At 48.1% G+C, this 27,607-nt stretch overlaps 2 protein-coding genes and 1 pseudogene across 7 annotated transcripts; 2 read left to right on the top strand and 1 right to left on the bottom strand.

Annotated features, from left to right (window-relative positions):
• The first annotated feature begins 1,283 nt into the window (after positions 1-1,283).
• On the top strand, positions 1,284-8,133 carry IL24 (interleukin 24). 4 transcript variants are annotated; one of them, XM_009238474.4, is made up of 7 exons: positions 1,284-1,461; positions 1,573-1,718; positions 3,168-3,363; positions 4,142-4,204; positions 5,337-5,495; positions 5,843-5,917; positions 6,814-8,133. In XM_009238474.4, exons 2-7 carry the CDS (start codon positions 1,675-1,677, stop codon positions 6,895-6,897), a joined length of 621 nt encoding a protein of 206 aa, XP_009236749.1. In that variant the 5' UTR covers positions 1,284-1,461; positions 1,573-1,674; the 3' UTR covers positions 6,898-8,133. The 4 variants fall into 4 exon arrangements, with proteins under 4 accessions (XP_009236749.1, XP_002809582.1, XP_054377732.1 ...); XM_002809536.6 differs by having other exon boundaries at positions 3,165-3,363; XM_054521757.2 differs by lacking the exon at positions 5,337-5,495 and having other exon boundaries at positions 3,165-3,363.
• A 106-nt stretch (positions 8,134-8,239) lies between these two features.
• FCMR (Fc mu receptor) lies at positions 8,240-25,962 on the bottom strand. 3 transcript variants are annotated; one of them, XM_024232099.3, is made up of 8 exons: positions 25,785-25,962; positions 17,598-17,933; positions 16,767-16,880; positions 15,567-15,789; positions 14,026-14,156; positions 13,532-13,675; positions 13,269-13,327; positions 8,240-8,987 (listed from the first exon to the last, which is right to left on the bottom strand). In XM_024232099.3, exons 1-8 carry the CDS (start codon positions 25,819-25,821, stop codon positions 8,859-8,861), a joined length of 1,173 nt encoding a protein of 390 aa, XP_024087867.1. In that variant the 5' UTR covers positions 25,822-25,962; the 3' UTR covers positions 8,240-8,858. The 3 variants fall into 3 exon arrangements, with proteins under 3 accessions (XP_024087867.1, XP_054377696.1, XP_054377705.1); XM_054521721.2 differs by lacking the exon at positions 13,269-13,327; XM_054521730.2 differs by lacking the exon at positions 25,785-25,962 and having other exon boundaries at positions 17,701-17,800.
• Positions 11,256-12,835, top strand: LOC100444407 (large ribosomal subunit protein uL13-like; annotated as a pseudogene).
• Positions 25,963-27,607: the final 1,645 nt, after the last annotated feature.

Here is a 27,607-nt window from a genome sequence, read left to right as displayed (position 1 = left end):
AACTACTCATCTCTGCCTCTGTAGCACGAAAGCAATTAGCAACAATATGTCAACAAACATATGTGACCCCATGAAAATTTTATTTATTATGGATATGGAAACCTGAAAATAATGTCTTTCTTTTGATTTTTTCCCCAATCATTAAAAAATGTAAAAACTACTCTTAGGTCGCAAGGTTAAGCCATTCTCAGCTTAGCAGTGGCAGGCTGGATTTGGCTTGTGACCTACAGTTGGTCAATCCCTGATTCCCAAAATGTATTCCTCAGGGATATGGGCAAATACTTATGGGAAATGCTGGATTAAACAGAGTTAAGAAGGATCAGACATTCCCAGGACGGGCTAGCACATGCCAGGGCTCTCTAACTGACCTCATTAGGATTCATCTGTTTCATGGAGGATCTTGCAAGACAAGAATTCCTCAAAACTAGAGTCTGAGGACTGTGCTTTGGGAAACACTGCTCTGCTTGATGCCCTCACTGGGCACATGGTAGAATCTAGAGCTGAGTGCCTTGCTAGCTGGAGATAGGGTCAGAGCTCTTGACTGCCCTGGCAGTCTTGACACATCACGCTGTCTGTGTCCCCTGAGTGGTTCAGAGCCACACAGGCCAAGACTAGCCCACCAGAGCACCAGGCCTCCCAGCTCTCTGGGATTGTCCATGCATACACTTCCTTATTCTTCCTGGTTTCCAGGACCTAAGGAGAGGCACATTTTGGTTGAGTGATTATAACCCTAGGGACCATGGGTAGCTGCATGTCAGGAAACACTCCTCAACTTCCTGGCCCTGATGGATTAAAGGAGAGGTACTTACAGGTTATTTCTTCGCTGTGGACTACTGTCCCAGCATGAATAGGGCATCATTATTGAATTATTTTGACAGGAAGGAGACTGGTGTATGCTGCATAGTAATAATGTATTTACATGTGTACAGAGTTTACCAAGCACCTCTGTGTTGTTTTTGCATCTGTTTATTACACTTGCCCTTGAGGGGAGGTGGGAAAGATTTTTAAAAAATTTATACATGCAGAGACTGCAGCTCAGAGAAGCTAAGAGACTTGCCCCTGCCCACACAGCCAGTGGTAGAGCCTGAACTCAAACCCAGGTCTCATCTCACCTCAGGGGCTGCTTTCCCCATCGCTCTATTGTCCTTAAAGTGATGGGTGACTAGGCAATGAAGTAATTCTCTAGGAAAGCATGACCAATTTCCCTTTCTCCACCTCCCTCTTTTTCCTCCACCCCTCCCCCCTCAGCCCCCATATATATGCCCAAATCTCCACAAAGCCTTGCTTGCCTGCAAACCTTTACTTCCGAAACGACTTCCACGGCTGGGACGGCAACATTCCACCCACAGCTAAGCCTCTGATTGGTGAATGGTGAGGGTGCCTGTCTAACTTTTCTTTTCTGTAAAAAGAACCAGCCGCCTCCAGGAAGCCAGCCCTCAAGCATCACTTACAGGACCAGAGGTGAGCATGGGGGATTCTCGGTTACTTTTCTTTGAAGGACTAGACCTCTGCTTTCTTTGTGAAAAGGGGTCAGGGACAGCAGAAGTCAATTTTTTTTGAGTGTTGATGTAGGGACAAGACATGACTGTGATGAGGAGCTGCTTTCACCAATTTAACACCAAGAAGAATTGAGGCTGCTTGGGAGGACGGCCAGGAGGAACACGAGACTGAGAGATGAATTTTCAACAGAGGCTGCAAAGCCTGTGGAGTTTAGCCAGGCGCGGTGGCTCACACCTGTAATCCCAGCACTTTGGGAGGCTGAGATGGGCAGATCATTTAAGGTCAGGAGTTCAAGACCAGCCTGGCCAACATGGTGAAACCCTGTCTCTACTAAAAATACAAAAACAAAATTAGTTGGGCATGTGTTTTTGATCTTTTCAGATATAAAAATCCCAGCTACTTGGGAGACCGAGGCATGAGCATCACTTGAACCTGGTAGGCAGAGGTTGCAGTGAGCCGAGATCATGCCACTGCACTCCAGCCTGGGTGACAGAGTGAAATCCTGTCCAAAAAAAAAAAAAAAAAAAAAAAAAAAAAGGCCTGTGGAGTTTGAAAGAACAGAATGAAAAGACATTGAGGGAGATGCTGAAGCATAGCCCCCGTCCCCCATGACCCGTAACCCAGGGGTCGCCGCCTCCCTAGCCCAGGTGCCGGCAGAACCGAGTCTTCTCTGGTCTTCCTCCTGGTGTAGGGGTGGGAGGCAGTTTCTTTAGGTGTCAGACCAGTGCCTGCAGTAAGAAAGGTTCTTAAATGATTGTGTAAAGAAGTATGAAAGAAAGGGAGAAAGTGAGAAAGGGAGGGAGCGAGAGAGGAAGGAATGAAGAAAGAAAGGTAAGGAGGGAGGGAGAGAGGGAGGGAAAGGACAAAGGGCAAAGAAGGCAGGGGGAAAGAAATTCTCTGCATCAGTTATAATAAATACATAATGGCGTTATGTTCCCCAGCTTGGAGGCTCTTCACACAGTCCTTCCCAACTGGCACTTCAGAGGAAGGCTTTAGAGATGATTCATCTGGAAATCTGATGCCTCTCTCTCATTTGGTTACTAAAAAAAGTGAATTTTTAGACTCAAGAGTGAGTGGTTAGTGGAGGTGGCATAGTCTGTGTGTGACCCTGACCTGCCCTCTGTGCCCCTCCCTGGGACCAGGATTAACCCCTCGCTCCCTTGTGATGAGGAGTGAGGGACAGCCGTCTCCTGGGGAGGAGAAAAAGACCTGCCTGCCTATGTGTGCCTGGTGGCTTCAGGGCAGAACTTGGATAAGCACATGTCTAGTTCAGCTCTTTGTTTTCCTGGGTTTGGGCTCCCCAGACGTGGCACATTAGAACCTCCCATTTCTCCACTCTTCTGGGTCAAATTCTGACTCGTAAGTTGTAGGCTAGAGAGAACTGCAATGGAGAAGGAGGAGGTGCAGGGAGTGTGGGTGTGGATGGGCAAGGTGGGGAAGAGCAGGTGGACAGATGGCAAGACGAGCGGCCTTAAGTTTGAGGGGCAGAAAGACCCCTGCTTCACCCCGAGTGCACACTAGCAAGGCTGCTGGTTTGCAATAGTCTCAACTTTCCCATTGGAGAGTGCTCGAGATCGGCCCGGGGAGACCCTCAAAGCATTTTCCCAGGGCATGCCACTCTGGGTCAGAGGGCCGGCCTCACAGGCTGCCTCCCTTTCTTTCAGCAGATCCTCCTGCCCTCCTTTGCTGGCGACAGGCTCTCAAATGCAGATGGCTGCGCTCCCTTACCTGGGTTTTACCCTGCTTCTCTGGAGCCAGGTACCAGGGGCCCAGGGCCAAGAATTCCAATTTGGGCCCTGCCAAGTGAAGGGGGTTGTTCCCCAGAAACTGTGGGAAGCCTTCTGGGCTGTGAAAGACACTATGGTGAGTAAAGTGCTGTTCTGGACCCAGTCGCGGGGGTTCCTGGGGGCAGTGGGCCGGTGGGGCGAGGGGATGCTATTTTATGATTCTGGAGTTCTTCACAGCTTGCTAATCAGTTTTCAGTTCCCATATAATAACTCTGTGAGGTCAGAAGGCACCACAAGCCCCATTTACACATGAGGAAATTGGGGCTCAGAAAAAATGTGGGCAGCCTCGAGTGAAATAAGCAGTGCCCAAGGGAAACCATGAAGAGAGCTAGATTTATCCAAGCTTCATCCCGAATGGAGTCTTCGGCTCTAAATCTGAGAACTGGAATGAGTGGCTGGGCTGCAGAGGAAGCTCCAAGGGCAAGAGGCAGCTCTGGGGTGCAGGCTGTCCTCCCTCACATCCTGCTTCCTCACCACATGGAATATGGAGCCAAAATTTTGCCCGTAGTGGTTCTTAGAGCAGATAGGCTTATTTCCTCCCATCTCAAATGACCAGAGGCATCAGACCGCTTCCTTATCAAATCTATGTTCAGGCTCTAAGAATACGAAGAACTCCTGGGACTTCATTTGCTCCTAGGGGGCCAAGCTTAGTCATTTTCATGGCTGCAACCTTGTCTCCCCTCCCCATGGGCCAGCTCAGCCCAGCCCTTCCTGGGTCCTCCCTTGGTCCCTCTGGCCTTTGAGATCTCACAGACTAGATAGATTTAGGGGTCTAGGGAAGCAGCACATATTTGCAGAGTTGGTTTCTATGCTGACCTCTAACCTGGAGACGTCTTTTCTTTCTGTTTGCAAAGCAAGCTCAGGATAACATCACGAGTGTGCGGCTGCTGCAGCAGGAGGTTCTGCAGAATGTCTCGGTAATCAGACCTCAGGGATACCACCCTCTGTGGGACTGGGCTACTGTGGGTGGGAGTGCAAGGTTTTCTTAGGGGAGGTTGATGAAAGCCCTTCACTTCTTCCCTGGACTGACTTTACACAGGACAGGGCCAGGCTGTGAGCCGGGGAAGTCAGTGTCTGGGGTTATTGCTATGTGGTATGTGTGTGCAGTGGTACTGGGAGATGGGGAGGGTGGAGGCTTGTAAACATCTTTCTCCATTTAGCCAGAGAATTATATATTTCTCTTTTACTTGTGTAGGCCCAATAGGCATCTACTTAGGTTCATGTCCTCTCTTCCGTTTTCATCCTTTTTTCTGGGTCCTTTTTCCTGAGTCCTCCTTTGGTCCATCTGGCCTTTGATATCTCATAGACTGGATAGATTTAGGGGGTCCAGGGAAGCAGCACATACTTGCAGAGCTGGTTTCTATGCTGACCCCTAACCTGGAGACATCTTTTCTTTCTGTCATGTGAGCTCATGTGAAGTGAGCTCATGACTTAAAATACCTAACAAAAGGATTCATCCTTTCTTTCACCACAATCAGGTAGAGTATGTTATCAAGGATGGGTCACCATCTTCTCGTCACCCATCTAGTGGGCACAAACCTACTGAGCCCTGAGCCCTGAAAGATGTGGCACTTCAGGAGCTTGAGGGGGCTAGAGTGCAATTGCTGTGTCCAAAGATATTAGTTTCTCCTCATTTCTTCTGTTCTCAGTCATTTTCCAGCAAACTCTATATCACCAAGTCCAAGGTCAAGCCCTTTTCGGGGTCCATCACATCCCATAGCTGTTAGAGAGGCCATGTGGCACAGAAGAAAGAGAATATTAACCAGATGGGGAGTCAGGAATCCTGGGAGCTAGGCTGTGTCTGCCACTGATTGACTATGTGACCTGGGGCAGGTCATTTCTCTCCCTGGGTCTTGGTTCCTCCTCTCAAACAAAGAGCTGCTCTCCATGGCCCCTGAAGGCTCCTACAGATCTAAGGTTCATCATCACCTTCTAGAAGATCCCTATCTCTGCTGTGCTTATCTTGCCTTGGGTGGCATGTGGGTTGTTCCTTCAGGGGGTCAGGGTGGGCAGAGGCCTTGGCTCAGCAGTGACCCAGACTTTCCCCAGGATGCTGAGAGCTGTTACCTTGTCCACACCCTGCTGGAGTTCTACTTGAAAACTGTTTTCAAAAACTATCACAATAGAACAGTTGAAGTCAGGACTCTGAAGTCATTCTCTACTCTGGCCAACAACTTTGTTCTCATTGTGTCACAACTGCAACCCAGTGTGAGTAGCACAGGCTCTGGATACTGACAGCTCTGGGTTCAAGTCTAGGTCTGCTTCCAATCTGCTGGGTGACCCTCTGCAAAGTCCTCCACCTCCCTGGGCTTCAGTTAATGTTATCTGTAAAATGGGGATGATCACTCCTGCCTGGCAGAATTGCTGCGAGAATTAAAGGAGGCAGCCCCCTTTCACAAGGTGGGAGTTTAGTATTGGCTACCTTGGGGATGCAGGATTCAGCCCTGGGCTCTCAGGCTTTGGGAGGCCCTGTGGCATCACCAGGAAAACTGAGAGGGAGTTTGCATCTGCTCCTACCTAAAAATTGGCACAACTTCTTTTCCCATGTTATGCAGCAAGAAAATGAGATGTTTTCCATCAGAGACAGTGCACACAGGCGGTTTCTGCTATTCCGGAGAGCATTCAAACAGGTAAGGCCAAGAGCTGAGAGCTTGCCCATCCAGCAGAATAGACTAGTCCGAACTATCACACGAGGGCGCCTCAGAGACCCAATGCAGAATGTAATGCAGGGGACACCATCAGCTTTGCCCCAAAGACCCCTGACTTAGCAGGAGCACAGTTATATTTGCCGAAGCATCGTAAACTAAGTGGTCTTTTTTCTTCCAGTTTTCAAGTTAAAGTGCTTTTATATTTCCCTACAAGATGATTTTACTAAAGGAAATTTCCCTGTGTTTTGTAGGTACTTGGGCTGGGCAACTGAAGTCAGAAGAGAGGGAGAAAGAAGGGAGACACCCCACCCCCACCCCATACACATCTGCAGTATTTTCCATGATGCTCAACTGGTCTGGTTGTGAAAAACAATTATGGGAAATTATTTTTGCTTTTCTAAAATTATGACAACAAAGAAAACCCAAATTTCATCCCCAGCCCCCCTCAAAACATAAATGATTTTGATCACTTTTTTTTTTTTTGAGGAAGAGATGCATCAGCTTTTAAATAAATGGTGAAGAGCAATAACATCTGATGGAGAGGGGCCACCTGGGCTCATTTCACCTGTGCAGTGGATTCAGGTGGTGGGCCACATCCACTCCATACTGCAGTTTGTGGTTCCTGTTGTTAGGGGTGCCATATGTCTTTCCCTTGTTCTTTGCCCACTGATACTCACTAGCCTGTTTGTCCTCACCCCTGAAGCAGATAAACACATGTAGATGGAGGAAAAGTGACAGGCAGGTGGGCTCATCAGAGGCCATCCCAAAGGTGACCCATCCCTTAGATTGGAGTCAGGTCTATTTTAGGCATGGCAGGTTGGAAGAAAGACTATTCTCATAGCTAACATGGCTGACCTTCAACCCTCTTTTCCCTTTAGTTGGACGTAGAAGCAGCTCTGACCAAAGCCCTTGGGGAAGTGGACATTCTTCTGACCTGGATGCAGAAATTCTACAAGCTTTGAGTGTCTAGACCAGGACCTCCCTCCCCCTGGCACTGGTTCATTCCCTGTGTCATTTCAAACAGTCTCCCTTCCTATGCTGTTCACTGGACACTTCACGCCCTTGGCCGTGGGTCCCATTCTTGGCCCAGGATTATTGTCAAAGAAGTCATTCTTTAAGCCAGTGACAGACAGGGAAGGTGCCTCTGGATGCTGTGAAGAGTCTACAAAGAAGATTCTTGTATCTATTACAACTCTATTTAATTAATGTCAGTATTTCAACTGAAGTTCTATTTATTTGTGAGACTGTAAGTCTCACAGCAGAATATTGTGCCCCACGCTTCTTTACCCCTCACAATCCTTGCCACAGTGTGGGGCAGTGGATGGGTGCTTAGTAAGTACTTAATAAACTGTGGTTTTTTTTTTTTTTTTGGCCTGTCTTTGGATTGTTAAAAAACAGAGAGGGATGTAAAACTGAACTTTAGAGCATGAAAATCACACTGTCTTCTGATATCTGCAGGGACAGACCATTGGGGTGGGGGTAAGGTGCATCAGTTTGAAAAGTAAATTATAAAATGTGGATTAAAGTGCCCAGCACAAAGCAGATCCTCAATAAACATTTCATTTCCCACCCACACTCACCAGCTCACCCCATCATCCCTTTCCCTTGGTGCCCTCCTTTTTTTTATCCTAGTCATTCTTCCCTAATCTGCCACTTGAGTGTCAAGCTGACCTTGCTGACGGTGACATTGCACCTGGATGTACTGTCCAATCTGTGATGACATTCCCTGCTAATAAAAGACAACATAACTCAAGTCTGGCAGACCTTCTTCTCTATTTCTGGATGAATGCCCAGTGAGACTGTGTTGTACAGCCAGAAAAGGCCTTCTTCCCAATAGCAAGGCTGTGCATCTAGCCTCAAGCTCTGGCTGAACTTTGTGGTCGACATCAATCTAAAGATACAGTGTCTGACTATAACCTTGTTCCAAAAACCTAGGCAAAGAGTATACATAGGAGGTGAGATATCTCTTCCATGACATAAGTGCTATTGCAGAGCCGTGGCCACCCAGGAACTCCTGACTGCTTTCCTTCCCCTCCTTGCTATGCATTATCTGGAACTGGCTAAGAAATGGGGAACATTTGTGAAAGCCAAGAAATGTAATGGTTTTGGATGAATAAAATAGACCAAAGTTAAGGTAAATGCACAAATATCAGTGTCAGGCTATGGAAGAAAGATAAAGAGATGACAAATACTTTTTTTTTTTTTTTTTTTTTTTTTTTTAGAGGGGAGATGCTGAGGTCAGGGCACTTATGTGCATCGAGTGATGGAGACAGAGTAAAGAGAATTTATGGATATATATGCATATCTCGCTAATAAGTTTGGTTTATCATCACATCAAGATAAATTGCCTTTAGCATAGAACTTGAGATAAGTAGACGTCCACTAGCAAGTGCTAACATTTGGATCAGGGCAAAGGTGTTTCCAGGAGTGTTTTTATACCAGACCCCTGCTTAGTCTATGGGGCTGAGGCATGTCACATAACTCAGAGCAAGAACCTTCTATTTGTGTAAGACCCAACCCTGGGAAGGATGCCCGAGACAATAGCTATGCCTCTGCCCCAGCCTGAAGCCATGTGATCTAGAGCCTGGGCATCAACAACCCTGTGGTCAAAGATATGGAAGAAACGCTCTGCAAATCCCACAGCCTGTTTGACAGCTTGGAAAGGAAACAAGTGGCATTGGGACAATTGCTATGCATGCCTACAGCTTACCTGTCAACTACGGGGCGCTGTCAAGGTGTGCAAGAGGACCTGGGGGCAGAGCCATGCTCAGGGCACAGATAGATGGGGATGGGAGTTGAGATGGGGCATGGGAAGTGATAAGGGCTCTGAGAACACATGAAGCAGGTATTGGACATCAGCAGACAGATGAGACTCCTTGGTACCACAGCCTGAGCCTGGGGTTGGGGAACAGCTGGGGAGTTGTCAGGCAGGAACATTGATGTAGTCATCTGAATCACTGTCCTCCATCATGGTGGCAGGCTGGTGGTAGAGGCTCACGTATACACAGCTGGTCTTCAGAGATGGGGCATGGAGCCAGGGAGATTCAGACACCTGGAGACAATGAAAGAAGCATCACTGGATCTGGATAGGGTGATTTTGATATCTCCCCAAGTGGATTTTCATATCGGGCAATGGGGCATGGGCATAGCTGCTGAGTTCCAGAAGGCAAAGACACAGAGATGGCTCAGCTCCATCAGGTGGAGTAGCCCTGGGGATTTTCAGGGTAGTGCCTCACCCGAGATAACCAGAAAACCTAATGTGGGCAGGAAATGCCTTAAATGGGGCTCAGAGTAAAATCATGTGGCTAAGCATGGGCCTGAAAGAGACCCAGCTGCCAGAGGAGTATCCCCTCGGGGATAAGATGCTATGACTTATGGAATAAATATGCATCTTCTTAGGGAGTTATTCAGAAGTAGAGTGAGTCACCCTCGGCACCTCTGTAAGGGCTCAGAGATGCTGTGATGTGGCGTCGTAACAGTGCATTCCAGGAAGGGGGATGGATGGTGAAGGGGATAAGATGGCAGCCCACATGGAACACTGGTGCTCCTCTTCCCCAGACGGAAACTTCAGGATCATCCACCTTGAGGACAGTCAGTTCTCAGAAGACAGGGCTGTGCCAGTGACCCCAACATGGCACAGTTACTATTGCATCCACTGAGGAAGGCCACAAGGGGGACGGTTATGTATTTAAACACAAGCTCTGAGAATTAGATGTCCAGCAGCCTGAATATAGTAGGCATTCAGGAAGTACTCATTGAAAGGAACTTTTATATATTTTGTACTGTACTAAAGAGGGAAGCAGCAGCAGCTTGCTTTGAAAATATGTCTTCCATCAGTCAAGGAAGTAAGAAGCCACAAAACAGAAAAGAAAAAAAGAGAGAAGGTTGAAAAGAAAAGTAACAGTGAAAGCAAAGAAAACTAAGCAACAAAATTACATGGTCCTGGTATAAATGTCAGTGAGGATGAAACTCAGTCAAGTAATCAATGAAAGACAGCTAATTAGCACATGTTGGTAGCACTCCACTTAGATGATATAAGACCAGTCAAGAAAGACCTGGATCCCAGAACAGCTCAAGATGTCAACCCGAAGCAAATTAACCAGCACATAACAATAGGAGAAACGATACACAAAGTTGGAGGTGACACAGAGAAAAGAGAGATGATCAAGATAAAGTTTCCAGGGTGAGAAGGAAGGTGGTAATACCTGAGCTTCCTTTAGAGGCCAAAGAAGAGGCTGAGGACGGGGAAGAAGATGAGGCTGAGGATGGGGAAGAGGATGAGGCAGAGGAAATCCTCGATGTATGATATGGTTTTTTGTTTTTGTTAAATTAAATGAACTTTGAAAAAAGTGAGCAAGCCCTTTGTTAGTTTTTCACACTATCTTCTATTATGTTTTAATTAACTTTCTTTGTCTGATAATAGAGATGGTTTTAGATTTGCTAAAAAAAAAACCAAAAATTTATCTTTCACTGCCTGTTACAGTTCATCATTTGAGATTAACTTATTTGGCTTAAGAAACGGAAATGCTCCCCATGGAAGCTATAATAATGAGTCATTAAGCATAGGCACCTTTTTGTAAACTTGTTCCATCAAGATTTTTGCCCCTACTAGTGGGAATGAGAGTTTCAAGTAGAGAGGCAGGGTCAGCTTGGAACAAGGTGCAAGCCCAGATGAGGGTCTGTGTGGTCACAGGGTAGTTTTAGAGAAAAGGGCTGCTGGAAAGACGGAGTAGACAGACAGTGTTGCCCCTGTTGTCCCTCCTGGTTGCTGCACCATCCTCTGGAGTCAATGGTCAGTATTCAGGTACCAGGAACTTGTGCACATATTTTCGAAGCAAGCTGCTGCTGCTTCCCTCTTTAGTAAAGTACAAAATATATCAAAGTTCCTTTCAATGAGTACTTACTGAATGTCTACTATGGTTCAGCCTGCTGAACACTGCCACGCCGGTGTGAACCTTCTCTAGCGGGGGTGGGGAAGGGCAAGCTGGAGAAGCCGGAGGGGACTGCACACAACTACCTTTTGTTGCTGGGTACCACTCTCCTCTGTGTAGCCAGGCCCACGATTGACCAGCTGGGGATTAAATTTCTCAGCCTGCCTTGAAGGGAGGGTCACTACATGGTTAAGTTTGAGCCTCTAGGATGCAAGTAGAAATGGTGGGAAACGTCAGGGTCATGGGCTTAAGAAGCAGCATTCTCTTCCTGCCTCCTGTAAGCTGGGACGTGCACACGGTCCTGGTGCCTGAGTACCGACCATGGAGCTGGCAAGACTCCAGAGGATGGCGCAGCAACCAGACAGAGGGAATTTCAGTCCTGAGACGACCTCTTGGCTCACTGGCTCAGGCCTCCTCTTCCTGTCCCTGTCTCTGAGCCTTTACTTGGGGAGGGGGAAGTAGGCTTCCACCGTGTAGGCCCTGTCTTTTGGAGTCTGCTGCATTAGATTAGTCTACGCGCGAATTAAACAAGGGATTTTCTTTTCCCAGGCGGCTGCCGAAGATGGCGGAGGTGCAGGTCCTGGTGCTTGATGATGGAGGCCATCTCCTAGGCCCCCTGGCGACCATCGTGGCTAACTAGGTACTGCTGGGCTGGAAGGTGGTGGTCGTACGCTGCGAGGGCATCAACATTTCTGGCAATTTCTACAGAAACAAGTTGAAGTACCTGGCTTTCCCCCGCAAGCGGATGAACACCAACCCTTCCCGAGGTCCCTACCACTTCCCGGCCCCCAGACGCATCTTCTGGCACAAGTGCGAGGCTTGCTGCCCCACGAGACCAAGTGAGGCCAGGCCGCCCTGGACCGCCTCAAGGTGTTTGACGGCATCCCACCGCCCTACGACAAGAAAAAGCGGAGGGTGGTTCCTGCTGCCCTCAAGGTCGTGCGTCTGAAGCTTACAAGAAAGTTTGCCTACCTGGAGCGCCTGGCTCACAAGGGTGGCTGGAAGTACCAGGCAGTGACAGCCACTCTGGAGAAGAAGAGGAAGGAGAAGGCCAAGATCCACTACCGGGAGAAGAAACAGCTCATGAGGCTACGGAAGCGGGCCGAGAAGAACGTGGAGAAGAAAACTGACAAATACACACAGGTCCTCAAGACCCACGGACTCCTGGTCTGAGCCCAATAAAGACTGTTAATTTCTTATGCTTGGCCTGGCCTGCCCTTCCTCCATCGTCGCCCTGGAATGTGCGGGAACCAGGGGCAGCAGCAGTCCGGGTGCCACAGGCAGCCTGGGACATAGGAAGCTGGGAGCAAGGAAAGGGTCTTAGTCATTGCTTTCTGAGGTTACTTGAAAGCACTCAGAGAATTGTGCAGGTGTAATTTATCTATGACCAATAGGAAGAGCAACCAGTTACTATTAGCAAAAAGGAGCCGGAAGACTAATTGGAGGGGCCCTACCTTGTGAGTGAGGCGTCTGTTTAACTTTCCACCTGGTCATATAACTCTGCAGCTGTTAGAATGTGCAAGCGCTTGGGGACAACATGAGCTTGCTGTTGTACAAAGGGTATTTATAGAAGCATAGACTGGGAAGATGTGCGACCAAGGGGTTACAGGCATTGCCTGTGCTCCTCACCTATATTTTGTAATCAGAATCAAATAAATTATTTTTAAAGAAAAAAAACAGGGATTTTTACCACACCCTTAAAAAAAAAACTTTATTCTGGGTTCTGCGTGTTTTGGACACTGTAGGCTGCTTTAGAGAATAAAAAGCTTTCTCATCTCAATTCTTAAACAAAGATGAACGGATAAAGGCTTTCTACCCAACCATCAGTGGCCCTGAGTGGAAACGAGAGTTCCCTCCGTCCACTCTAGATTTAAAGATGAATCCTCCTCACTCAAGGTGTTGAACCCTGTCTACATCTCTCCCAAGTCATCCTCTAGACCAGTCTAAACGGCCTCCAGAGAAGGGTAAATTACCTCCTCTCACCTTCGAGAGTTTACTAGAAAGTTCTCGCGCACAGGAAGGTGAACTGTCTAGGTAGCTTCCACCTCCCTAGGACCCGCTAGAAATCTAATCTCCACGAGAAAGCCTTTCACATAACTGTGGAGCTGCCACCTATCGTTCTCTGCTAAGCCAGCTGCATCCAGCACGCAGGTATCCCATGACAACTGCTTGGCTAGAAGCCACGGAACCAGGTCTTCCACAGTTCCCGGTATTCAACCTCCTGACACCAAACAAGGAGGAAACTAAAACAACTTGTTCCTCGGCTCAGGGCCCAGGAGCTGCTGGGAAACCCGCTCTCCAGATCGCGGCGGCGGCGCGGGAAGCCACACTCGGGTCCCCGCCCAGGGCTGGGGCCGCCCAGTCGGGCCGCGGCTGCCAATCAGGGCAGGAGCGGAGCTTACCTGCAGCGGGGCGGGGGGTAACGGCGCTCCGGGGCCTGGAACGGGGGCCTCCCCCGTGCCTAGGGAACAGCGAGGGCGAGGTGAGGCGGTGGCCGAGGCTCCCGCCCCACCGTCATGCTACTGCTCCCAGCTCCACCCCCGCCCCACCCCCAGCTCCACCCTGTGGGAAGCCCTGGCACCTAGGAGAGCTCCCCGCTGCGCCTGGCTTTCCCGGAGCCAGCGCACTCTTTCCGCTACTCTCTGCAGCCCGCCCGGCGGCTCACCTGCAGCGTCCGCTCCACGAGCGCGCCGCGGGCAGGCGCTGTAGATGTTGTTTTGGGAGCGCGGTCGTGGCGACCCGCGGGGCCTCTGGGAGCTCTCCAGGGCGCGCATCCTCACGGCCAGTCGGCGGGCCCGCCTGGAGAGGGCTTCCCCACAAAGCCACAGAAAGAGGGAGGAAAATGGCATCAGAGGCCCGTGCCACCCTCCCCAAACGAAAGGCTGCCTCCTCCCTCGGGCTTGGCAGTGTCTGACCTGGAGATGCTCCAAGCGTGGGGAATGTACGAGGCACGGCCTTGACCTGCCCTGAAGACCAAAGGACCCAGGCCACTCTCCTCCTCAGACCAGTGGCCCCCACTTCCCTAACTTCCCTACACCCCAGGCTGCTCATCAAAAGCTCCCTGAGTTTCCCATGGAAGTTCAAAAGGGGATTCTGAACGCTGTGGGCTCTTTGGGCAGCTCAGATCTCCCTACCGAAGCCCCCAGCCCAGCTGCTCACCTTTCCTCCTTTCAACAGCCCTTTTCACCACCAGCCCCAGAAGTGCCAGCAGGAAAAGGCCCAGGATGGTCGGGATCAGGATGTGAAATCCTTGGCCTTCCCTCCCAGACTGTGAGCCATAGTCCAATGCTCTGGGGAGGGAAGGAAAGGGAGAGAGGGAGGAAGAGATTATTAAAGGAGGTAGGTCGAGGGCGTGCTCCTGTGTAGCCAACGTTTTTGGAGATGACTTACAGGTTTGTCCTTTTGTTAACAGAATTCACTCCACTCCTCCCTCAAACAGACTTGCCTATGGAGTCACAAAACTTGAATTCAAATTCATATTCCGCCTTTTACTGGTTGTGTGATCTTGAATGAGTCTCCTAACCTCTCTAAGCCTTATCTCTCCATAAATGGATATAGTAAAATCTATTTCGCAGAACTGTTATGAGGACGAAATAAGAGTGGATATAAGGAATTTAATGCACTTTCCAGTGTTCGGCACCTCAGTTTCTTCACGAGATTATTGCAGATATTGACTGGGCTACTTCCTTATAATGGTAGGGGAAAGGATGTTTTTCTCATAGTGCTCCTTCTGCCTAGAAGTTTTCCCCTCAATTTTCCCTGCATATTGAAATCTTACTTTTCTTAAAGGACATTGTGTAAGTCCTCTTTTCTTCCTAATTATGGTAAGCCAGATTTGTGTGTGTGTGTGTGTATGTGTGTGTGTGCGCGCGCTTTAGGTTTCCAATTCTGTGGTCATGCCTGTTTCAGACTTTATCACAGTCAGACTTATGTTAGTAAGATCTAGATGTTGCATATCGTCATCTTATATCTTCAGGACATAGCACAATGCCCGCCACATAGTAGAGAATAAGAAAATGCTGGTTGGCCTTGATGTTTTTCCCTACTAACAGGTAGGAATCAAGAGTCCTGGTTCTATTTGAAACCACTTGGTTCTCATGGCCCCAGTTTCTCCTATCTATAGAACCCAAATGATTTTGGAGGTCTTCTTTCTCACTATCACCTTTGTCTTTGCTTATGCAAAACCAATTTTGATTATTATACAGGTTTTTTTTTTTTTTTGGAGTCTGCTATAATGCTTCCCCCTAGTGGTATATTGCAGTACTTCCTTGGACTGCACCCCAGCCTTTAGACTGGTGCTGTCCGGGAGAAATGTGAGTCACTTATGTAATTTTAAATTTCCTAGTAGCCACATTAAAACAGTAAAAGGAAATGGGTGAAAGTAATTTTATATTAGTAGTTTAATAGTTAATTTTATTTTTATTCTCATTTAGTTCTTCCCCATAAAAATAGATCTGAATGAATCTAAGTGACTGGAAGAGCTGGGTCTCACTTCTTTCTACAGGATCAATGCTGGGGCATTGACAAGTGTGTTTTTGTTAAAGGAACTAATGAGTTAATGAGCTATACTCATAGGTGGTATATTTCACAGTGGCCTAGAGACAAAGCCAAGGAGGGTGTCTAATAATGGACATTGCAGTGAGTTTCAGTGGATCTCTTAATTCTAGCCTAACACTAGATCCTGGACAGTGGTCTCTTACCTCTGCCTGTGCAGCCTGGTGTGGTGGTTGTAGCTGGGCATCTGGGGCTTGAGCAGCCCCTCCAGAGCTGAGATTTTTGAGGCTGTAGTGGATGGCAGGAAGGTTGGGGGCTTGTCACTTGCTACTGAAGATGCTCTGGACACTCGAGGGCGGTGGGTGATTTGGGTGGTGGGGGAGGAGTAGTGGACTGGAGGGACCTTGGTCCTTTGAGCTGGTGTGGTAACTGCAGGAGGTAGCAGGAAAAAGGGATGTTCCTTTTATACACTCTATTCTCCAACAGGATTAGGTCACCACCTCTTTCCACAACATACCCTTCCCTTTTATGCAGACTACTTTTGTTCTTGCAGGCCTCAGGGCCTAAAATCCTTTTTAACATGCTATCTAGGCCTACTCAATTCCAAGTATATTTGCTTCAAATACCATTTCTTCCAGGAAGCCTTCCCTGACTTCCCAGGTAGAAGAGCTTGCCCCCCTCTGAGCAGGGGGAAAACCCTTTTTGTAGTTCTATTCCCACTCTGCCTTGTGCTGTATTTGTGTGCTAATCTGTTCTCCCCCATCTCACACCTATCGGTCACAAACTTGGCTACATGATCTGTTCAATTACACTATCCCTCTTGGCTCTCAGCAGGGTTACCTAGTATAATAATGTTCAATTAGTGTGTCTACCTCATAGGCATAGGGGATAATATGATGGAAATATCGCATGTCAAAATGCATTTAAAACTGGACGATGATATAAAAATGTAAAGGTATCATTAGTATGAACATCCTTAATCTTTTAGTTGCAACATAGAGTTAAAATCATTAGATGCCAGCAGGTAGAAGACAGCCCTAGGGGAAGCACCAGACATGATGATCTCCAGCTGGGAAATGTCTGCCCAGTCTTGGTTTCCGCAGTCATTCATAAAAAGAGCTAGATTTTGTGAGTGAAGCACAAACATCATTGCTTGTGGTGCCACCTGGTGGTAATATGTAACTTCTGCAGCTAGGACCAGGTGACCTGACTGTCGGACAGGCTTGAAGGATAGGGACAGTAGATCTCAGGGAGGTATGTGCCCTCTCTAAAGGCAGGGAATACACACCTAAGACTCATCTCAGCTCTGCCAACCACTCTATGAACTGAACATAGACCCCCTCCTCCATTTTCACACTGCCACAGCATCTCACCCACCTCTCCTTCCCTCGCTATGGTGAACTGACCTCTGGTTACGAATTTGGAAGAACTGGCATATGCAGGCATCTGGAACAAATAGGGCAGATGAAACCATTTTGGAGTCTCAGGCATTGGCTGCTCTTCCCATGATGGCTCGTATTCTATTGGAAGGAAGAGGAATATGTTGGTGGTCTCTAGGAGGAGACTGAGGCTTGGGTGTAAACTGAAGCTAATTCAGCCAAAGTGGATGACAGTGAGGGGATGAGGGCAGGGTCCACTGAAAGAAGCAGAGAAGGAGCTGGGTTGGGGGCTTCCCTGGAGGAAATACTGGTTCCCCCAGTCCAGTCAACATTCCCTGCAAAATCAGCAGAGGTCATTGGGATTCTAGGCTGTTGAATTACTGCTGCATATGTGTGGGGAACTCAGTGGAGGAAAGGAGAAAGGTGGGATTCCAGAGAAATAAAGGATCAGGTCATAGAGTAATAAGATTGGCCTATAAATGTGGCTGGATAAATTAGTGTCTTTCCTTTATTTCTCATGGGACAATTACGTTGGATAGTTATTTCCTGTTGCTTCCAATTTCCTCCATCTCAGAGCCTCTCCTCAATCTCAAGCCTCCACTCCCCTCATGCCCTGGGTAGGATGAACAATACAAAGAGAGCACGTATCTTGTTCCTTTCATCCATGTTGGCTAGAAAATTCTGTGGACCATGGAGTTAATTGACTATGAGGTTTCATATGGATCTCAATCATTATGTGGCTTATATGGCAACAGTGTAAGAGTCTAGGAGACTGTTACAGTTAGATGGCTGTCCCAATCTTCCCAAGTGGAAACATTTTCTGGGTAGTCTGAGCCTCCAATCAGCAGAGGAACCTACCACTGTGGACATTCAGGGTGACTTTCTGGGTCTTTCCTCGGTCTGTGTTCATGCCCGCTCCACAGGCGTAGACTCCGCTGTCACTTTCGGTCAGCTGTGTTACCTCCACTAGGAACAGATTCTTGTGTGGGTATTGCTTCAGAGTGACTCGGCCCTTGTATTCCGCCTTGATGAAGTTGGTGGTGGATACCACGGTACCACATGTTCCAGATGCAGCCATCTCCCGGCACAGATATATCCTCACATGCATTTCAGGAAGTGGGCACTTGATGGTAACTGATCCACCCAGCTCCCCCTCTACCTTTACTTCTGGGAGGATCCTCAGGGCCCCCGATACTGCAGAGAGAGGAGATTAATGCAGAGGGAGCCCCATCTCTAGCCATATCCCAGCCCCATCTACTTCCCAGCTCCAGCTGTCTCTCCAGCCCTAGCCCAGGCCCCAGCCCAACCTCACATTCATCCCCAGATCCAGCCCTGTCCCCATTATTAGCCTGGCCTCAGCCTGTCCTTAGCCACAGCCTTATCCTCATTTCTTTTTTCTTTTTCTTTTCTTTTCTTTCTTTCTTCTCCTTTCTTTCTTTCTTTCTTCTCCTTTCTTTCTTTCTTTTTCTTTCTTTCTTTCTTTCTTTCTTTTTCTTTCTTTCTCTTTCTTTCTTTCCCTTCCTTCCTTCCTCTCTCTTTTCTCTCTCTCTTTCTTTCTTCTTTCTTTCTTTCTTTCTCTTTCTTTCTTTCTTTCTTTCTTTCTTTCTTTCTTTCTTTCTTTCTTTCTTTCTTTCCTTTCCTTTCCTTCCTTCCTTCCTTTTCTTCTTTTTTTTTTAATTTATAGGATCTCACTGTGTTACGCAGGCTGGAGAGCAGTGGTGTGATCACTACAGCCTCAACCTCCTGGGCTCAAGCAATCCTCCCAGCTCAGCCTCCCAAGTAGCAGGGACTACAGGTGCATGCTGCCATTCCTGGCTAATTTTTGTCTTTTTTGTAGAGATGGGGTTTTCATTATGTTGCCCACGCTGGTCTCAAACTCATGGCCTCAAGTGATCTGCCTGCCTCAGCCTCCCAAAGTGCTGGGATTGAGCCACCATGCCCAACCCTTATTCTCATTTCTACCCTTAGTCTCAACTTCAGCCTCGTCCCATCCCCAACCCTATTCACAACCTCAGGCCAGCTCTGTGTTCACCCCCAATCCTATGCCCTAGCGTTACCTTAATTTAATCCCCAGCTTTGGCCTCACCACCAAACCCAAACCCATAAGGACCCAGACACTAAACCCTTGAGATGATAATCAAAAGTATATCACCCACTCCAAAGAGAGATAATATGCCTCAGGTGACCCAAAACAGCATACAGCCCCCATGTGACCTCAGTGTGGTGCTGGGAGCATGGTGCGGTTGTGTTGCAACAGGTTTTCCTTTCCAGTTTGGTTTCGCCCAGGCGCATCCATCCAGCCATTCATCCACAGCTCTATTTATTAAATCATTCAACAAGCGTTTATTGAATGCCTTTCCTGCGACAGTAAACCAGCAGGCATCCCTCCCTCAGCCACAGATCATTTAGTGAGTGATACCAATCAATGGCCAGTGAGCAGTGTAATACATCCCATGAGAGAGATCGCACGGGGTTCCCTGGAAGGAGCAAACCTGGGCGCCTGATGTAGGCTGTTGCAGGGGGTGGCGTGGTCGGAGGAAGGCTTTCTGGAATAAGTGACGTCTGAGTTGTGACCTGAAGGAATGGGTATGGAGGGCAACTGAGAGAGTGATGATGCTCATCATGGAGGCAGGGGACATAGGAGGGGAAGTGAGATTGTGTGTGCATGTGTGCACAGGTGTGCACACACTGTATGTGTGCTGGGGAGGGATAAAACATGTGGTTCATGAGTCCCTGACATCATAAAGCTTATGCTTTGAGTGACAGAAGTCAGGTCTAATGCACTTGAGCCAGCTACAGAAGAGGGTAAGGCCATGTCTGATTAATTGCCAACTAAGTGGATCCCATAAGTGTCTGCGTATTTCTGGGAAGAAAGTTCATAGGGTAAAGTGTGTGTGTGTGGTGAGGTGGGGCTGGAAGGCTGAAGTTGGGAGAAGAGATTCTTCCAAATAGCCAGAACAGTCCCCCTAACAGTCCGGGATATGAGAGAGAACATAGCATGTCCATGGGCAGAGAGACATTTGCAAACGTACTGAGATTTATCCACAGGGCACACGTTAAGAAGAGCACTATCAAGTTTAGTCAAACAAGAGTCAGGGATAGCTTAGGAAAGAGGTGGGGCTTGAGGCTTTGGGGTAAAGACATTCTGGGCAAAGGGAAGAATTCTGACAATGGTAGAGAGGTAAAAACAATCATGGGAGGGGAAAAGGGGGTTGGGGGGGTGGGGAGGGTTGGAGAGGGAGGACGTACAGGAGGACGTTGAGATCTAAAAGTGTAGCTGATGTAAACATGGTAGGGACAGACAGATGGACCAACCAAAACCACGAGTTCTGACATGGAAACCCTCACATGAAAAACCCAGCACTGCTTTAAACCCACTGGAAATTGAGTCATGAGGTAGCCTCACGACTAGACATTGCAATGGAAAGGTGACCTGTCACAAAGTGTCAATCAACAGACAAAGACCCAATCAAAGGAAGGTCTGGAGGAATCACCTTGTGCATCCAGACAGCCCCCATCTGTGTGGGAAGTTGAATGCCGAGGGTGGAAGCACGTGGAAGTATTCAAATGAGACTAACCCAGCCAGGAAGGGGGTGTGACTGCCACTTTCCCAAGAGCAAGATGGTACAAAATGGGCAGGGGGAAGATAGAAGAGATGGGGTCATCACCTATGTAGCAACCTCCGGCAGCCTCAGGCCTCCCAGGGTTGAGCTTTCGGTAAATCCCTGGCTTGCCTGTTCAGCTCCTTGTGCAGACCCTAGATGGATGAAGTGCAAGGAAAGCTGCTGGCTATGCTGAGCTCTGGTCCACAAGGAAGCAGTAGTTGGATATGTGAAAATGACCAGACCCCAGGAAAAAGAAACTAGTTCTCCTCAAGTTCATGGTAGCTTCTAACCTATTCCCAAGACTTAGTAAAGCAGATTTTGAAAACAGAGAAAAGACAGGTATAAGCTACTGGTTTAGACATCTAAAGTAGCACTGTGTGCATGAGACTCATCTGAGGAGAATGGCTACAATGCAGATGACCTGGTCCCATTCTTAGGAAAGGTGATTACATCTGTCTAGGGTATGGTCTAGAAATACGTGTTTTTAAACAGGTGTCCCAGGTGCCCTTGCATTTCTGCAATCCTGGACTATATAACATTTACAAATGATTCTGGGGAAGAAAGGGAGGAATGAAAGAAGGCACCGAAAGGAACCAACCTGTTCAACAGTAATATTTCTGAGAGGCTGCTAAGTAAGTGACATTAATCTCTAAATTGGTGACTTGATTTTCAGTGGTTATGGTAGGGAAGAGGGAGATATGTGGCTTAAAGAGTCACTCTCAATATATAAACGGATGTAAATATATGATTGGAAAATGGGAAAAAATTTTCACCATACAAAATAAGGTCAAGGTCCATAGGTCCTTGGTGGCTGGGGAGCTCTGGAGAGAGACTCTGGCGCCCACTTAGGGGTGATTTTCCAGGTGGAAGTGCAGATGAGGACCTAGTCAATTCAAATAAGAGCAGATCTCGGGAAGAGGAGAGCTGGCCTGTGATTTTTATGTTTATCAAACGGGGCATGGATTTTTTTTTTGAAGGATGAGAAACAACCCACTCAGCTTCTTATTTCCAAATATAGTAACCTGGGTGTGTCCAGGCCTGCAGCCTGTCACAAAGAATGAAGTGTCTACCTCCTTTCAAAGGCCAGCCCCTCCACCTGTATCCTGAGTCCATCATTCTCACCTGTTTTAGAACTTCTTGTCTGCAATGACCCTGTTGGAGAAAAATGGCCTTCTCATCTAGCATTGCCATAGCTTACACACATGTCCTGCTATTGCCCATCTTTTCTTCTCTTTCTTTTTTTAAGACAGGGTCTTTCTCTGTCACCCAGGCTGGGGTGCAGTGGTGCAGTCTTGGCTCACTGCAGCCTCCACTTCCTGGGCTCAATTGAGGCTCCCACTTCAGCCTCCTGAGTAGCTGGGATTACAGGTGCCTGCCACCATGCGTGGCGAATTTTTTTTTTTTTAGAGATGGGCTTTCACCCAGGCTGGTCTTGAATCCCAGGCTCAAATGATCCACCCACCTCAGCCTCCCAAAGTGTTGGAATTACAGGCATGAGTCTCCATGCCTGGCTTTGCCCATCTTTAGAAACCCCTCAGTTGACCTTTGCCTCCCCTTCACCTGCCAACACACCTCTTTATTCTCTTTCTCAAATCAGTCATCAAATTCGCTAAATCAAATTCACTTCCATACCTCCCAATTTCTCTTCAATCCACTTCTATCAGAATTTTGTGTCCAGTATTCCACTGAAACTGCTCTTGTCAAGTCACTGAAATTCTCCTGTTGCAACATGTAATGGTCACCTCTTTGTCTTCATTTCCCCTCATCCTCTCAGCAGTGGTTGACAGAATGGAGCCGGCCCAGCTTGAAACACACCCTTGGTGTGGCTTCCTTAGTGCATACCCTCAACGGTGGCTCCCTGTCAGCCTGCATTCTTCCTCTCCTTCTCTCCTACCTCTCCATCCTGGGCTAGCCCAGGCCCTGTGCCTTGGACCTGTTCTTTTCTCTGTCCTGCCTCCCTCTCTCCCCTCACTCGCTCATTGACTCCCATGGCTTTTAAGGCTAATGCTATAGATTCCACCAAAATGTGATCTCCAGTCTTCCTCTGAGCTCCAGACTTGCTCTGACATCTCCACTTGGACCCTACTTGAATGTGTAAGATATATGCCAAACTTAGGACAGCCGAGAAAGAGCTGATTTCTCTTCCAAAACCTGACCTTCACATACTCTTCCAATGACCCCATCATCCACCCATCTGCTGAAGCCTAGAACTCATCTTCACGTTAAAGAATCAAAAATAAATTTTAAGTGTGTGTGTGTGTCTGTGTGTGTGTGTCTGTGTATGCTGGGTCCCAGCATCAAATGTATGTATGTATGTATGTATTATTATTATCATTAGTCAAGGTAAGAATGTTTGAAAGCTCACACTGCATGACACTGCCTTGCTTTATTATAGAGCTCTACACAGGGCTCCAGGCAAAGTGGTCTACAGTTTGTGCCTCATGCGCTGGGCCCTAGGGAGACCCACTCCAGCATTTGCAGGACCTGGAGTAGGAGTACAAATTAAGGCCCAAATACTATATATCTGAATATTTTTAAGTTATAAATCAAGCTAATGAACTGTTAAATAAAATTTGCTTTACTTCCCTAGCTTGACTAATGCACCCTCCTTGGATGTCCACTCTACTCCGTGGCCATGCAGGGAAAACAACCCCAAGCTTCTGCCCCCAGCCTCTCATTCCTTCCTCTTGCCCACAGCACAAGGGTCCTGGTATATACATAGTAGATACCCCAGCTTGCAAGTACAGTCTTCGTCCACCCCCACCTTCTTCCCAAATAGCCACCCATGGCCACCTTTTATAGGCCAGGGGTCAACCTCAAGAGGAAGACCCGGGATAGAAGCTTGCACCATCATTGAAAGGGGGCCCAGAGTCATGTGGACAGGGAATTCTAGTTCTAAAAGAGAGAGTTTCGGTAGGGCATGGTGGCTCAGGCCTGTAATCCCAGCACTTTGGGAGGCAGAGGCAGGCTGATCACTTGAGTCCAGGAGTTTGAGACCAGCCTGGGCAACATGGTGAGACCCTATCTCTATTAAAAATACAAAAATTAGCCAGGAGAGGTGGCATGTGCCTGTAGTCCCAGCTACTCAGGAGGCTGATGTGGGAGGATCACTTGAGTCTGGGAAGTTGAGGTTGCAGTGAGTCGTGATCACACCACTGCATTCCAGCCTGGGTGACGGGAGTGAGATCCTGTCTCAAAAAAAAGTGGGGTTGGGTGTGGGCTTGGGGCATGTGCATCCCCCTGGCCTGCAAACTGCTCACCCTGTGGGCATGGGCATGACTGGAGAAGGGTGGAGCCCATAGCAGGATCCCTTTTGGCGCAGCAAGAATGAGGGTACTTCTCTGGACAGACTGAAGTGGGTGCAATTTGAGGACCCTTCATGCCTTTAGGTCTTCCACTCCCCACCAAATCCTCTCTTCCTCCTCAGGCCTAAGTTTAGTCAACCATCCACCATGCCCTCCTATGTCCTACTACCTCTCACAGTGTTTGATGTTTCATGTAAACTCCATTCCGCTGGACTTTTAGAGATTTTCAATCTTCAGCTTAACAAATATCTGAGTTTCTTTCATACTCAAGACATCGCAAAGAAAGCAAACATCAATAGGAAGCCACTTTAACCCACAAGGAACTTATCACTGAATAAACCAAATTAAGATGGACACACATTGAACATAATACAAGGCAGCTATTGGGCTCAGAAGAGGGGGCTCAGGAATGTCTACAATAAGGAGGTGAAGTTTGAGATGGACTTTGAAGAACCCATAAAAAGTGAAGGTGGCCAGGTGCAGTGGCTCAAGCCTGGAATCCCAGCACTTTGGGAGGCCGAGGCGGGTGGATCATCTGAGGTCAGGAGTTCAAGACCAGCCTGGCCAACATGGGAAAACCCTGTCTCTACTAAAAATACAAAATTTAGCTGGTCACGATAGCGCACACCTGTAATCCCAGCTACTTGGGAAGCTGAGGCAGGAGAATCGCTTGAACCCAGGAGGCGGAGGTTGCAGTGTGATGAGATTGCACCACTGCACTCCAGTCGGGGCAACAGAGAGAGACTCTGTCTCAAAAAAAAAAAAAAAAAAAAAAAAAAGAAAAAAAAGGTGAAGGTGAGAGGAAGGGTGTTCCTGGCAGAAGGCACAGCGTGGGCAAAGACATGGTGGCAGGAGTGTGTGGCTTGTGTTCAATGAGGAGTCCTGTTGGCCGGAGGTTAGGAAAGTGTTGGGGAGTATGGTTGGCTCAGAGTATGAAAGGGGGTACAGGGAGGAGTGTATATTGACTTCAGTAGGCAGTAGGAGTCATTAGAGGTTCTTGGGAGAGGTAATCCTGTGATTAGAAGTCAAGTTTAAGAAAATCAATCTGGCACTGCAGGCATTCTGAGTTAGAGGAAGTGGGAAAGATAGTTAAGAGGGGATTGTGTGTTCTTTTCCCGTCCATTTCCTCTGTTACCTTCCTAGTATCAATTGCTGCTGCTTCTTATCCCAGTAGACATGGATCTAGAAACTGCAATGATTTGGCCATTGACTGGATCAAGGTCTGAATGAGGATACATGGGAAGAGGTGGTAATTAGCCATTCTGGCATTTTGTGGCTGATGATTAGAGATACTTCAGACAGGTGAAATAGCTGGTTTGGATGGTGATCAATGAAGAATTTGAGGTAAGGTTACGCAGTTTACATTTCAAATCTTGGTGGAATATTGAAGTAGAGGTTGACCAGGAGACAGTTGTAAGTTGAGATATGGAATTCAGGAAATAGATTAGAGCTACTGAATGGATTACAGAATTTTCATTTAGGGTTGAAAGTTGGAAATTCGGGACTGAAAAAGATCTATAGAAAGAGTGTAGAGGTAAGAAGAAAGAAGTACGGAGACACTTGCTTTAAGATCCCATATTAATAGGCTAATATGTTTAGGAGAGATGACACCTTCAGCTCTTAAGAGTTAACACCTGGCTGGGCACAGTGGCTCACACCTATAATCCCAGCGCTTTGTGAAGCTGAGCCAGGAGGATCACTTAAGGCCACAAGTTCAAGACCATCCTGGGCAAAACAGCAAGACCCCATCTCTACAAAAAAATTAAAAATTAGCTGGGCATGGTGGCATGCACTTGTAGTCCTAGCTACTAGAGAGTCTGGGATGGTAGGATCACTCGAGCCCAGGAGTACAAGACTGCAGTGAGCCATGATCACACCACTGCACTCCAGCCTGGGTGATAGAGTTAACGCCTGACTAAAAGAGGAGAGTGTCTGGAGTGGAGAAAGGAGCATTAGCGTGGAGTGAGGAGGGCATCCAACACCTCACGTGGCCTCCATTCTTGTCCTGCCCTAGGTGTTGGTTCGCAACTGAATCCATCCAGAAACATCAGAGCTAGAGCTACCAGGCAATTCTTCTACTTGTGGCCAATTCAATCCTCATTCAGAGGTCTGAAGTGTTTCCCCACAGTACTTACCTGGCAGGAAGTAAAGTGGCCAAAGCCAGAAGTCCATTGTTCCTTCTAGAGTGCAAGGTCCCTCCAAGAGCCCCTAGAGAGAGGGACGGAGACACGCTGCTTACTCAAGAACCCTTCACAATCTGGAGCTGGAAAGAGATTTCTAGCCCCCAGGAGGAACAAAGCTTGATGATGAGGAAATGACAACCTCCCTTGTTTGCTAACTATTCTTAGGCTAAAAAGAGAGTGCTGACAAACCACAGCGGAAGTCAGGAGCTGAGAAAACATGTTGTGTGGAGTAAGAAAGGGTCACCCTGTTCAAAAGGCATCTAAGAAGTTCCTCCAGACTATTAGCAGTGACCAGGCCTGATATTCCTTTGTCTTGGTGCTTTTTCTTAGCAGGGCCTCCCGTGCTTTATGTATACTCATTGGCTTCCGTGCTGGGGTCATTTGCTTTCATTCTGCCTTCAGGGTAAAAGAGCCTTATTACCAATTTTCCCCACCTGAGAAAGGCTGTATGGGCAGATGCTTGGGCCTGAAGTCAGAAGATGCTGACTGTGGTCCTTACCAGTCACCAGTTAACTCATCTTTACAAATGTTTTTGAGCACCTACTATGTGGGGATACTAACTATGGACTTTGAGCAATCCATTACTTTTCTCTGAGCCTGAATTTCTTCATCTAGGAAATAAAGGAAGCTGGGACTAGATGATCCCTGGCATTCCCTCCTGCAGAACACGGTTCCTGGGGACTTCACCATAGCTCCTCAGCACCTCAGCCAACCTTCACCCTTAATCTCCCCAAAGTGTCCCCACAAGGTGCTGCCCTGTGGCAAGGGCCCAGGCCTCTGTCCAGTGACCACCAAGGCAATTCCAGAACTGGGGTGTGACAGGTCATGCAGCCACTTTGCCTGAAGTTACAGCACCCTGGTAGAGCTCTCCTTCAGGACCCCAAGGGCCCAAGGGTAAGGCCCATGACTGATGGAGAGAGATGCTGAGGCCACAGGGCATCTTGGGAAGAGTTTTGGATGCAAGTCAGAAGACTTCAGGTCTTGTCCTGGCTTGGCACTTTCTAGCTTTGGGCAAATTTCCCTGGGCCTCGGTTTTTTCCTTGATAAAGTAGGGATTGCCTACTCTGCCCACCTCACATGGCTTTTCTGAGGCCCAGCAGAACTCACAGGCATGGAAGTGCTTTAAGAAGCCTTCACTGTGAGCTGCGCAAGGGTATTACTTATGTGGGGATTCTCAGGGCTGTGTTCCTGGAAGTTTCATCCCTAGAGGTCAGTTCTCAGGGCCCCAACCCCAGGTGCAAGGACCTCTTGTGCCCCTGGAGGATCCGGGCTATACTCACACTGTTTCTGGGGGGATGTGACTGACAGAGCCGGGCTCCACAGTGGTTGTGTCAGCCACTCCCTGCTCGCCCCCACACGGCAGATTTGTCACATGTTCTCTAAAACAACAACATCCGCGGTGGAAGTTGAATGTGAGGCTCAGAGCAGGTGCAGAGGAAGTGTGTGTGGGGGTGGGCAGCCTGCCCTGCCCCATCCCTATCTGAATCTCCCCTGGCCCGGAGCAACTGTGGTTGTGATGTCCTCCAGCCCTGAAATGGGCCAAGATGGCAGAGGGCAGCCTCGGGCCTCTCCTTAGTGCCAGAGCTCCCAGCTGGGATTAGCCCCACCCTTCCCTACTTAGCGGGCTCTTCCCAATGCCCCAGAGCTGTCACACAGCTGGGCTCCACCATGTGCTGGGCTTGAGGCCTGGGGCTGTCTTGGAGAGACAGAGAAGGAGAATATGAGTGAATGAACGTGATGTGTGTGGGGGTAAGAGTGTGTGAGTATGAATATAT

Source organism: Pongo abelii, chromosome 1, assembly GCF_028885655.2.
Source record: "Pongo abelii isolate AG06213 chromosome 1, NHGRI_mPonAbe1-v2.0_pri, whole genome shotgun sequence".
In the NCBI taxonomy this organism is placed as follows: Eukaryota; Metazoa; Chordata; class Mammalia; order Primates; family Hominidae; genus Pongo; species Pongo abelii.
Note: the sequence above shows the minus strand (reverse complement) of the source record. Positions and strands in the feature narration are given on the sequence as shown.

Coding starts and splice junctions, on each gene's coding strand:
- IL24 (XM_002809536.6), top strand. CDS start 1,675: ATGAATTTTCAACAGAGGCTGCAAAGCCTGTGGAGTTTAGCCAG. Junction 3,364..4,141: donor GGGCTGTGAAAGACACTATG/GTGAGTAAAGTG, acceptor CTGTTTGCAAAG/CAAGCTCAGGATAACATCAC. Junction 5,496..5,842: donor TGTCACAACTGCAACCCAGT/GTGAGTAGCACA, acceptor CATGTTATGCAG/CAAGAAAATGAGATGTTTTC.
- FCMR (XM_024232099.3), bottom strand. CDS start 25,821: ATGGACTTCTGGCTTTGGCCACTTTACTTCCTGCCAG. Junction 16,881..17,597: donor CACCCTGAATGTCCACAGTG/GTAGGTTCCTCT, acceptor TCCTTCCAATAG/AATACGAGCCATCATGGGAA. Junction 13,676..14,025: donor GGCTGTTGAAAGGAGGAAAG/GTGAGCAGCTGG, acceptor TTTGTGGGGAAG/CCCTCTCCAGGCGGGCCCGC.